Below are 12,727 nucleotides of genomic sequence, written 5' to 3'. Positions count from 1 at the left end.
CTGCCGCCATAAAGAGCTCAGAGCGGTAAAGTGTGTAACGTATCATATCTGGCATATTTGGAGTAAAAGCTGAAAGGGGGTGATCAACCCCACCCAGGGGTTCTTGGCTCTTGTGGGATGGAGGTTGAAAGGCAGTGATCGTTAGGGGTGTATAGCAGAGGTACTGACCCTCCACCGATGGTGATCATCTTGGATTCGGCGGCCATGAAAGCTCGAAGACAACTGCGACGCGTTTTCTGGCCCTTGTGAGTTGAGGCAAAATTTTCGTTGATTGTGCAATCGATTCTTATGTATCTAGTATTAGTGGAGTAAAGGCTGAAAGAATGAAAGTACTGACCCTCCTCCGATGGTGATCATGGTGTTGTCAGCGGCCATGAACAACGACTTCCCGTGCGAGGTTTTGACTTCTTCCTCCTCATCTTTGGTGATGGACCCCACCCAGGGGTACTTGGCTCGTGTGGGATGGAGGCTGAAAGGCAGTGATCGTTAGGGGTGTACTGACCCGCCGCCGATGGTGATCATCTTGGAGTCGGCGGCCATGAAGAGCTCGGAGCCGTGCGAGACGCGCTCGTCGCCCTTGCCGTCGGCGGCGAGCGAGCAGCCGACCCACGGGTACTTGGCGCGCTCCGGGTAAAGGCTGCAAGGGAACGCGTACACGCTAACCATTTCGTGTGAGGTGGGTACTTGACATGTCTGTTGTATGTCACAATATTTTGTATGTAGTGTTGGTAAGTGGTAACTGTGTGAAGTTGAGACCAGCTGGTCGATTGCGGAAGACCTGCATCAATCATTATTACAATCGCAATTTTTGTGATTGGCTGAATTTATGGTATTCTTGTCGCAATCATGCATTGTAGCCTTTTTAAATAGAGATAGCGAGTAAACGAGCAGGCGGGTCACCTGATGTGCGGGTCACCTGATGTTAAGTGATTACCGCCGCCCATGAACATTTGCAGCACCAGAGGAACCGCGTTGCGTTGCCGGCCTTTTAGGAATTTGTTGGTCCGCCCCTTGAATAACCCCATGTTGTAATCTAGTGGGAACACCGCCGATGGGAGTTCGTTCCACAGTTTGCACGTGCGTGGAAAGAAGGATCTGGCACAGCGGACGGTCGAAGTGCACCAGACACCCAGGTGGTGAGGGTGAAATTCCTTACGGTGGCGTGCAGTGCGGTTGTAGAAAAACGAGGGTGGAATGCGGTCAAAAAGCTCTTCAGAGCACTGCCCATTATAAAGGCGATAGAACACGCATAGAGAGCTATCGTCTCTGCGATGCTCCAGGCTTTCTAGCGAGCCGGTTAGTTTGGGTTAGCCTATACGAGCATCAACCAATCAGGCGATTGCGATCGTGATATTGTAGCTGTTTTACCGTAATCGAGCCAATGGTCGTGTGACACATGTTGGAACAAGCGGCTAGCCCACTGCGACGCAATACAAAGAGAAATTAAAATATCTAGAAATTAAATAATAATTATAAGGTTTAAATTTGGATAGGTAATAATCATTTAATGAATAATAATAGAAGTGTACGACATGGTCTGACTACACCAACTCTAATATTGAATTTGTAATTACTACGATGATAAATCTCAGTATACTTAAATATTAATGCAAGCGAAAAAAATTATATGATAAGAGCAAGAATAAAGAAAAAAAATAAGTAAACAAGAAAGTAATCAAGTATTATAAATATGAGATATTCATAAGTGATTAAATTCAAAATTATAATAGAATTAAGCTCAAAAATATCCCCGAACAAAAAGCAAGCGTTGTATTGTAGAATCTGTCAATTCAAAACTTAACCGAAATATTAATATAATCTGTTACAGAAAACAAAAGTGACAAAGTTTTATAGTCATCATATTATTATTATTATGACATTAAAAATTTGATCCAATCATATTAAATAGCGTTTGATGTAATATAGCAAAATAATATCATTTTTAAGCGTTAAAAAGTGCAAAGTAAAGTTTCGATAGCTTGACGTAAAAGTGTGCAGTGGTAGTAACCCCCATTACTAATAAACGTTGTTTTTTTTAAAATTTATTGCAGTGTACAGCTGCTATGCTTTGTCTTCTTCTTTTAAATGTCAAATTACTGATGACAAAAAGAGAGAAATCATATTACGTAACTATTCATCCGCTAAACAACGTTTATTAATAAGGCCGTTTTAGTGTGCAAAGCTTTGTCGAAGTGAATTGAAGTGAACAGAGAAAAGATAGCGTGTCACAAACAACTGAAACAGAAAGCCTTTACCCGAAGAGCCCAAGTAAATAAAAAGTATAAAGAAATGCCTACCAATTGGTATTAGTATTATTGTCTACATACAAAAAAATTTGAACTAATTTTATACAAAGGGCTTTGGAGATTTTAGCATACCTAGTAGTCGGCCATGTTTCTTTTTTTTTCAAAAATAACGGTCACACAAAAGCCTATATTTATTAATAGCTGGCAATAATACAAACAAGTATAGTCCGTACAAAATGACTTCTCATGCGCCATTTTAACTCTATGGGTCAACTGTCAATTGTCGTGTCAAAAGTACGGTTCACTTTTAAAATAATGCTATAATAGTACTTTAGACATGAAATTTGACACATAAAGTTAAAATGGCGGATGAGAAGTAATTTTTTACGCATTATATAGTAAAAAAAATCCCAACTGTCAAGTTATCGAGATTGCTATCAAAGTTATACTGGTGGCGTCATCTAGCCATTAGTACAACTTTGATAGCTTATATCTCGGTAATTTGACACTTTGGAAGATTTCATACAATACTTGTTTGTATTGATGCCAGCTATTGAATAAAACAGGTTTTATGCATGGCCGCCATTTTGAAATTGAAAGAAAATGGCGGACTACTAGGTCAGGCTGAATTTCATAAATTGATCAGACAAGTTATACCAATTGGTAAAAGCTCAAAATGACAAACAAAAAGAAAAAAAAGCCAGTAATTATAAACGAAATAACAAATACGTAACGCATAAATAAAACAAAAGAAAAAAGCTCACAATTTGTAGCGAAAGCGTTTACAGGTCATTTTATAAATTAGCTTTACGCAAATAAATCGATAATTGCTGAAAAAATAACAATAAATTATAAATATGCACATTAACTTGACTATAAGACCAAGATAATAAAATAAAGAGCATATAAAATAAGTAAATAAAACATTATAAATCATAAACATAACAAAAAATGTATAAGGCTACAAATAGAGAGATCATCAATAAAACACGGTATAAATTGAGAAATACTTAATGAATTTCGAAAAGATTAAAACTACCCTCTAAATAGGAATTAAATGTTAAATGGATATAAATGGAGTGATTAAGATATAACTCATCTAATGACATAAAATCTAAATTTCTCAAGTAATCACAGTACAAAAGTTGAAACAAAGTAAATTAAAAAAACAAGTGAACTACGATTCGGACTCGCAAACGAAGGGTTCCGTACTAGCGTACAAGATTATGTTCTTTTAATTTACATAGCAGCCGTTTTGAATTTTTTATTATTTGTTGCTTTAGCGGCAATTGTAATACACACTCTGTGAAAAAAGTTAATTTCAACTCTGCCTATTACGGTTCATGAGATACAGCGCGCTGACAGAGAGACAGACAGACAGATGGACAGTGGAGGCTTAGCATTAGTTCCGTTGGCACCCTTCGGGTACGGAACCATAAAAATGAACTGATACGAAACAATGAAAGTTTCCCAGAAAGATGTGGCGGTTGAAGGATGATGATGGTGACACGTTACCTGAAGAGGAATGTCTCGCCGGTGCCGAAGTAGGCCTGGCGGTTGCCGCGCTCGTCCTTCTGGTTGCGCTCGAACCAGCGCGTCGAGCAGTATGCGCCAAACACCTGCAGCATAACACAACTACTCAGTAATCGCAACTTATTAGGTAAGTACTATTATAGCGTTTAAACTATCGTGAGTGATTTCCATTATACATAGTATATATTTCTACGGCTATTCTCACGTATACAGTCGACGTTAGCCCGACTAGTTTCTCTCCGGGGTCCTTTATCAAGGAGGTCAGTTCGCGCACGAAAGATATAAAAGTAAAACAATAAATAACACAAATAGAAGTACAAATACTAAAGAATAGAAGATAATAATGGTGATGATGAAGAATCTTTTTAAACCTATGAAATAAATTAAAATTTCACATCTAATTCCTATAAAGTAGAAACACATAAAATCATTAAGGCAAATTAACCACCTTAATTATCTCACCTCATTATTGCATGTTTTGATCATCAGTAACGTAGGCTCGTGGTGTTCTACCCTCACGTAGAACGTGGTCAGGGAACAGCCGTGTTCCTCCGTGGTATACAGCAGTACCGGCTGGTACATGGTTATGCGCACCGGCAGCCACGACCAGAGCGTGAACAACTGTAACACGGAGTCCATATAGAAATACGGGGTCTAACATTGCTGTCATTGTTGCTGATCTGCGGGGTGATTACGTATCTCGCGATCATTGCTGTCAAACGTCACACGTAACAGCGGCTAGAGAGAGACAGCAATAGCCACAAATCAAAATAAGAAGAAGAAGAGAGACAGCAAATGAACTGTCGCATTGCTACTGCTGTCAAGTTGCTGTCGCTACTGCAACGTTTTACGTAATCACCCCGCCGGTTATACACAATCTATAAATAAATTGACAGGTCTACTTAGGGTTAGTATATTTTCGCCATCTTTGATAGAATTCGAGCGTCAAAGCGCAATACATACGAAATAAGACTTAAAAACGAAAGTCATCCATTCAGTACCGCCGATTTTTATTTCGTTTGGAACGCTCGCCCTAGATATAATATGGTTAAATTTAAATTTTAATACAAAAGAGTTAAGGTCCATTTTATTTTGATGTTAAGTACAGTTAAGTATTTCGACGCTCGAATTTTTTAGCGTTAGCAAGATGAAAAATCTCATACTAACGCTACTGCAGTGCTATTCTCCTCACAATGTTCGGTTTGGAAAAAACATTATTAATCAATCCACATACATCTGTAATCTATTGATAGCAACGTTGTTATTTGTCAAAAGTTGTTTGGTCTTTCTTAACAAATAACAATGTTGCTTTACGTCGGGTTCCAATATTCATCTCTATTTTTAATCTGTCGATAAGTTACCTAACAACGTTGTTATTGGGCAAAAAAGACCGTACAATTTCTTGACAAATAGCAACGTGGCTAAGTTGGCAGATAACAGACAGATGATTATTGATTTCGACCTAGCACCTGTCAATTTAGTTTAGAGATTGTGTACAACAGACAACATAATTGTTTAGAATGAAGTTAACGAACTATACAATGGTACTATTCGTACTTTGTAATTTTCTAATACTTGTTGAACTATGAGCGATTGCGGTCGTCACTGACACACGCTATACCGCTTTAGAAACCATAGCAACGACTTTGATAATAGCAATGTGACAATCGCAATCATCTCCGATTGGCTAAAACTCTTCTGCTGAAGTACAGTTTTAACAAGAGTATCCAATAACGATTGCGACGATCATATAGATATAGACCTGATAGCTATGATATTGATTGAACTATGCGCGAATTACATTGTGACGTTACATGAGACACCTCTACTTACAAAAACTGTCAAATCAGACGTCACACGTTGATAAGGAGCCCAGGACAGCACGTTATTCAAATATGGTCTCTAAGTCATGCTCTGTAGATATCCATGATGAGCCAATGCCCGCAGCTATACTATTTTTCAATCAAACGTATCTACAGAAGATGAATTTAAGCACATACTTGAACAATAAGAAACATGTGCTTTGCTTTAGCAGTGCAGTGTTCATCAGTGACGCTATTAATCGTACTTCAGATGAAGATAACAATGTATTCACTATTTAGTTTTCTAACAAAATTAATGATAACGTCGAAATTAATTTCAATAATGTAACTATCGTAGAATTATCAACAAGTACTTTACATGAAGAAAACTAACTATATAATGAAAGTACTATGGAGTTTTCTAACAAACTAAATGTTAATACTAAATATCAATTGATATTCAATAATGTTATTGTTATGAATTTCTCAAAAACACTCGTACATATTACTTATCTAAATGATGAAATAATGGTATCTAGAAGAGGCTGTCTTCTAAATAATGTAGTCATGAACTTTGTAGTATATGAAATAATTAAAACTGATGATTCTCTAACAACGTAAATGTTAAAATCCACTGTCTCCGATTTGGATTTAAAAGTAGTTAATATGAAAATAACTAAAAAACACTGAGAAACTAAGCGTTCAGTTTTCTAATGCGTGAAAGATTTTAATAATATCAAGCAAAATCGTTCAAATGTTACTGATGATTTTTATGAATATTAATCTTGCTAGATTCTACAAAAGTATTTTTCGATGTGTCAGTTGATGTAAAATACGATTTAATAAATGAAAGTACCAACAAATACATTGAAAAATTTGTAAAGTTACAGATGCTAAAACTGAAGATTTTGAAAATATTCGTATAATTTCCAGTCGATTTTTTAAAAATAAAACTAGTTAAAAGTTAGTCTAAAACACTAAGATTGAAATAAAGAATATTCATGTTTATACTAATAGACAACATAGATAAACGACATCACAGAATTAGTTGTGTCGTTTTAGTGACGGCTACAATTGCCAAGTGCTTGTGAACATCTACACATTTATACAACACGTAAACAATATCTAAGTTCGCTATAGGTAAAATCGACAGACAAAACGACATCGCATGCAAAGTTACGATTTAATAACGATAATGTAGTGCTGGATTAAACGGGAGACATTTCAACCATTTCTGTAGGAATAAGCATTACTGTATTGGAAGAACATTAAGTATCAAACATTCCAAATTGATTTGCGAATCTAAGATGATAAATTAAAAAAAAATTAATCATCAGTCGATGGCAAAAATGGCTCCGACAATTATAAAATTATTACTAACTAATGTTATATTAATGCAATACACAGTTATTTTTCAAAAAGAAACTACAATCTAAAATTCAGAAAGCTAGCAATAGAATTATAATAAAAGTAATAATATTATAATGATGAGATAGGATTTAATGTGAACTTTTTGGTGATAAGTGTGTTTATATATTAGTCCTCTGCCTTTTTGCAATCCGAAACAGTGCGGTGACATTAAACATTGCTAATTATTATTGTTTATATCTCTCTTCGAACGATAATTTCTATATTGATTTCAGAGTCTAGACATGAAAAAATTAAATGCCCTTTAAAAAAAATCGGTTTTCTACAAATGGTAAAAAGAAAAACAATTATAAAAACATAAAACATTGTTTCTTATTTAATAAATTAAGTTACTTAGCTTGCAAACCGTAAAGATGATGGATACAGATTTCGCATAACATCGAATCTTCCAAGATACGAAATTAATCGCGATTTATAATCTAAATAAATACCAATAATAAGAAAGTAAAATAAAAACGTATAGAGAGATATAAACGGCGATACGTACTTCCAATCAATTTATTAAGCTACCAAGTTAACCCCAAGATAATAGTGGTATTAAGTAGATCCCTAATCGAACCTTCTGACGGAGGTCGGACGAGTGCTGGCGTTGGTCGCTGAACACCGCGTTAGGGAATGGGAACCACAGGGCCAGGTGAGAGGATCTTGGGCTCTGTGAAAACTCCTAGATGATGATGAACAGGTTCCATGTTATGTGACTGAGTTCTTACATTTTAGAGATCGTGATATCTAATATTGCTCGGAATGATAAAAATAATGTTTTTGCGCAAGGTGATGTTTGAATTAGTTTTATGTCTGGGTGACATTTTTGGTGATTTTCAAAGTCTTATTTTCTTGGCCTAATGTTATGACAATATTTCACATAGTTAAAGGAGATGACACTATGATAGCACAATGGAAGTCTTAAGATTTGGGGAAACCGAGCTTTCATGCAAAACTTTAGCTGTCGTTGATATCAGATTTCATTACACCAAATAGAGTGAGAAATTTTGTGTATTAAGAATAAGAAATAAAGATAAAATTAAGAATAACAAAATCTGAATCAACATTCACATTAAGATTAACAACAGTAATGCAAAATAATATCATAAACAACAAAAACTCGAAGCTACCCTAACTGGAGGAACTTTAAAAAAACAGCGATCGCTTCAATATTAAAATAATAAATAAACACCTAATAGAGGCAAGCGGTGCATCTAAACATCGATGATGGTCGCAAGCTCAAAAACGGCGACACTTAGAAGTTTGTTGGTGACAATACTACGTAATCTTACTTCGCTCTGGTCTAGAATCTGCGACTTGATCGCTTGGATTGGATAAACGCCCATCGAAAGGGCGCGCGGGCCCGGCGAATGTGAGCCCTAACAGGAAAACCGACACAAAAGTTAGCACTCACACAAAACAATCGTTTACATGCGCCTTCACATTATTATTCTAATAAACCTATACACAGGGTGTTAATCATCTCAAGCTATTTTCAACTGCCCGCCACAGCACAACGGTTACGGTTTTCCAAATCTCCAAGTCACCCCATCTCACACGCATGCCATATTTCGCAATATATCAACTTATAAATACATAATTAATATCACAACTTAATCAAGTCTGGGCACTTGGCAAAAACAACACATTGAAACATCGAGGAGAACGCAAATAGGAACAAAACCATTCAAAGCCAATGCAATGAACTTCGAAAATTGTTTGTCTGAGTGTTGTTGTTTCGTTTGTCTGGTGAGGATCGTGTCGAGTAGAATGATCACATCGATAGAACACAAAATGATAGGTATTCACAGAATCTCTCGCTACACAGATCGAAACATAACAAAACGTGGATTCGACAAAAAAGGAAAGGAGACAAAGGAGAAAATATTTTACAAGAAACTAAGACTCATAAAATGGTTTGTCTCATCGAATCTGTAGTATTCGATGTAATTGAAGTTAGTTGTGTTAGAAACGCAACCGAATGATTGAATGAGAAAGAAAAGCGAAAGCCACGCCTAATGTTGTCGTGTACGATACCATCTGTTTGCACGTTTCCTCAGACATTCTCTGCAAACCAAGTAAAATGATTTCTAATACACAATATTTTATATCGATCACATAAATGCTTCTTTACGGCGTGGAGGTGCATTTGGTGTAGTTAGAACGTTTACCGCGTCGTTTAAGGTGTTGATCAAATATATAATTTTTAGATAGATAGCTCAAAAAGCATAGGATACCATTTACCAAAAATTGTTTGCAACATATTTATTATTTGTATATTCCCAATAGTTTAGCTTTGAACAGATTACTGTCAGGTGTTACTAATGTTACTATTAGTGCTGCAGAAAAATTTACTAGTCAATTGATATTTACTTCAAATTACTATCGATATAGCCCAAATCAAGGTACACACACTATCGTGTTCGGACTGCGGTATGATACAATATGGTGCAACGCAATCTGGCGCACCGATCGACAAATCAGAGCCCTGAACGTAACGTACCAGAGCATATTGTGTTATGTGTACATCTTCATAGAAAGCGTATGATTCTGATCGTCTTCTGTTGTATCACAACATAATATTGTTTGCACTATCAATCAAATAATTGGTTGTTCTATTATCATCACCCATAAATGAAGGCCTGGATTTTCCGGCAACACTAATGTCTACCAAATCGTTGAAATAAGAATAACCGTCTTCGCCAACTCGATGTAACTGTAAAACATAACGATCATTAGTGTATTCGTGTTCGTGTACAAACGTACCTCGCGTATGGTGAGCGTGTGCGACATCATCTGTATGTTGACTTGCGACTGGCTCGTTGGCAGGTTGTCTGAGGAGCGCGACCGCATCAGTCGCGAGCCAGTTATCACCTGCTTCGACTTTAACGTCATCTCCGTCTTTATGAACACTCGGGATATGTACTGTGAACTGGAAACGAAACGAACAAAAACATTTTTTTAATCCTGATGAAACATAAACAGAACAGTTATCTATAGAACAATTCCAATTAGTAAAGCGAATTAATGCACCTGATGCAGCACGTTTTTTAAAACAATAAATTCGTCATCAGTATCGAAAATTGAAAAAATGTGAATGAGGACGTAAGTGTTGAGAGAGCAATAAGTGCTGACGTAAGATGGATCAGCTTTACTGAGCAACGTATTAGGTCCGATAAACCCTCTTTTTCCATGTGCATGTGATGATTGCAGAAACTTGAAAATTAATGTAACTGATAACTGAGCAGATGACTAAAAATTTAAACCAAATTTTAAAAGTACCCAATGGTTTACTTGGAAACCAGAATTTTCTGAACAATAGTTCCTAGTAATTATAGTAATGGCTAGAGTTAAAAATGAAAAAAGCAAAATTTTTTGGAGATGTCAAATTACCAACCTTAGTGCCCTTATACTAAAAGCGGTTCTTAGGAGTTTGGTGGGGGAAGCAGGCATGTTCCTGCAGAATTTGTCGACGGCGTGATCGACTCCATTCTTCGTGGCCTCGGCGTACCACTCGGAATTCTGGTTGGTGGAGTGCTTGTTGAACAGGATCAGGATAGCTAGGGCTACCCTGTAGAATACCTGAAAAAAGGAGAAGGCCAGTTTTAGTCCAGCTGTTTAAACAGGGTTGTATAGTAGTATTCCATGTTCAAGTCCACTGATGATAGAGTCATAAACTACTATGCTACTTAGTTGTCTGTGTATAGAGTATAAGCGAATCTTATGAAAAATTTCAAGATGTGTCTTTCTATATCGGTTAACACAAGATTGTCTTGAATGTGTTTGAATGGTCGACACTCGATAGCACTAAGTCCGTATCGTCTCGATAGCACGAAACCTGTAGTCAGCAGACTCCAAGGCTTTAAACCCAGAACAATCTAGATCATTCTACCTTACTTACCTTGATTCCTTCATGGAAGAAACAGTCGAGCACTCGCACCAGGTGTGGGAAGGGTAGAGCGGCCAGGATCCACCATTGCCAGTCGGCGTAGATGCGCTCGGGGCCGATGGCGCCAGATAGTCGCGACAAATGCTGCGCGGCCGACTTCTGCAACCAAGGGGCGATGCTGTACGGCGATGACATGACACTTGCACCTTATTTAGTCTAAGCACGTCAAAATTTTACCGAGTTTGGTCTGGTTCTAAACTGACTTGACAAACAGAGGCTACATTGGATGGTATAAAATTTCATAGTTGTATTTGTGCGAATGTGATCTATTTTAAGCAGGGAAATTAACACGGATAGGATTTTCGGGTAGTCCAAAATTTAAAAAAAAAACAAATAAATTTCAACCAAATCAGATCATATTAAATTGTGAAAAGCGATTTAATAAATGCATTATATTAGGTACTAGCTGATGCCCGCGACTTCGTTCGTGTGGCTTTAGGTTTTTAAAAATCCCGTGGGAACTCGTTGATTTTCCGGGATAAAAAGTAGCCTATGTCACTCTCCAGGTCTTTATCTATACCTCTTCCAACAGTGCGTCTTCTGGTGCGAGGTAGCCATTCCTGCACCTTGGGAACCCAACGTCTATCGGTTTTACGAACTATGTGCCCTGCCTGCATTGCCACTTCAGCTTTTCAACCCGGTGAGCTATGTCGGTTACTCTAGTTCTCTTACGGATAGCTTCTCATTTCTGATTTGATCACGTAGAGAAACTCCAAGTATAGCTCTCTCCATCGCCCGCTGAGTGACTCTGAGCTTTCTTATGAGGCCCGTAGCGATCAACATTGCACAAATAAATTCCCTCTTGGCTTTTTTGGCGTTCCGTATTTCCAAAGAAAAAATGGAACCCCTATAGTATCACTTCGTTGTCTGTCCGGTCTGTCGTACCTGTCAAAACCCGTCAAGGGAATCAAAACCTCCGCTATAGGGTACTTCCCGTTGACCTACAGAATCTTAAAGTTTGGGAGATAGAAATAAAATCCTATAGCAACAAAGGGAAGAATCAGAAAAGCGTGAATTTGTGGTTACATCATTAAAACAATTAAAAAGTGTTTTTTATTGTACGATGGTACGGAACCCTGCGTGTGCGAGTCCGACTCTCACTTGACCGGTTTTTTGTAATTATAATTACGTAAGTTCTTATTTCGTGTAAAACTTTAAAAAGTTATGATGACCTTGGCTGATATACAATCAAAACATTACATAAACTTAGTGCGTGTTTAAAAAACAGTACGCGAAAGAAAGTAATGTACATAGTGTAGTAAGTAGGTAGGTACACAGTACGCGGCCGAAAGTGATGAACATCGGCCTTTAGAATGACATTTCATCTTTGTAGAGCGTTGTCTCTGTCACTCATACCCATATGACGTTTTGTCGGTCTCAACGACCGAGACAGTGCTCTACAAATCTGTTATCTCCTTCTAAAGATCGATGTTCATCCCTTTTCCCCGCGTACTGTACGAGTATATGATTGAGTATGAAACATGAGTGAAAATTAATCTTATCAAAGTGGGAGTAGCATTACACATAAAAGAACAGGAAATCCATAAAATACCTTAACCACTACAAAAGGATAATAAATTAAAACTATATCTCGAAGACAACGGCATTCCACGTTTATTATGGTCAAGTACCAGGCCGTTTTACAATATAAACGATGAAATTAAAAGTTTCGATTTCCTACTTGAAAATAACTGCAGTGTCATATTAAGCTGATGACCCCAACGTGTATCGGTTTTACGAACTATGTGCCCCGCCCATTGCCACTTCAGCTTCGCTACCCACTTTAT

The 12,727-nt window shown here is 37.3% G+C and overlaps 1 protein-coding gene across 8 annotated transcripts in view; it reads right to left on the bottom strand.

Moving 5' to 3' along the window:
• Window positions 1-12,727, bottom strand: part of sky (GTPase-activating protein skywalker) — a 130,527-nt gene that overhangs the window by 8,188 nt on the left and 109,612 nt on the right. For 2 of the 8 annotated variants that reach the window (XM_034985097.2, XM_034985106.2), the window contains exons 6-12: window positions 10,893-11,039; window positions 10,389-10,573; window positions 9,758-9,923; window positions 8,284-8,370; window positions 4,242-4,400; window positions 3,762-3,865; window positions 503-637 (exon numbers count right to left, since the gene is read on the bottom strand). In XM_034985097.2, coding sequence (XP_034840988.1) covers window positions 503-637; window positions 3,762-3,865; window positions 4,242-4,400; window positions 8,284-8,370; window positions 9,758-9,923; window positions 10,389-10,573; window positions 10,893-11,039 — 983 coding nt within the window. Of the gene's footprint in view, window positions 1-337; window positions 470-502; window positions 638-3,761; window positions 3,866-4,241; window positions 4,401-8,283; window positions 8,371-9,028; window positions 9,059-9,757; window positions 9,924-10,388; window positions 10,574-10,892; window positions 11,040-12,727 lie in introns of all 8 variants that reach the window. The other 6 variants (XM_034985147.2, XM_034985124.2, XM_069500708.1 and 3 more) reach the window with 6 other exon arrangements.

This window comes from Maniola hyperantus, chromosome 1, assembly GCF_902806685.2.
Source record: "Maniola hyperantus chromosome 1, iAphHyp1.2, whole genome shotgun sequence".
NCBI lineage: Eukaryota > Metazoa > Arthropoda > Insecta > Lepidoptera > Nymphalidae > Maniola > Maniola hyperantus.
Note: the sequence above shows the minus strand (reverse complement) of the source record. Positions and strands in the feature narration are given on the sequence as shown.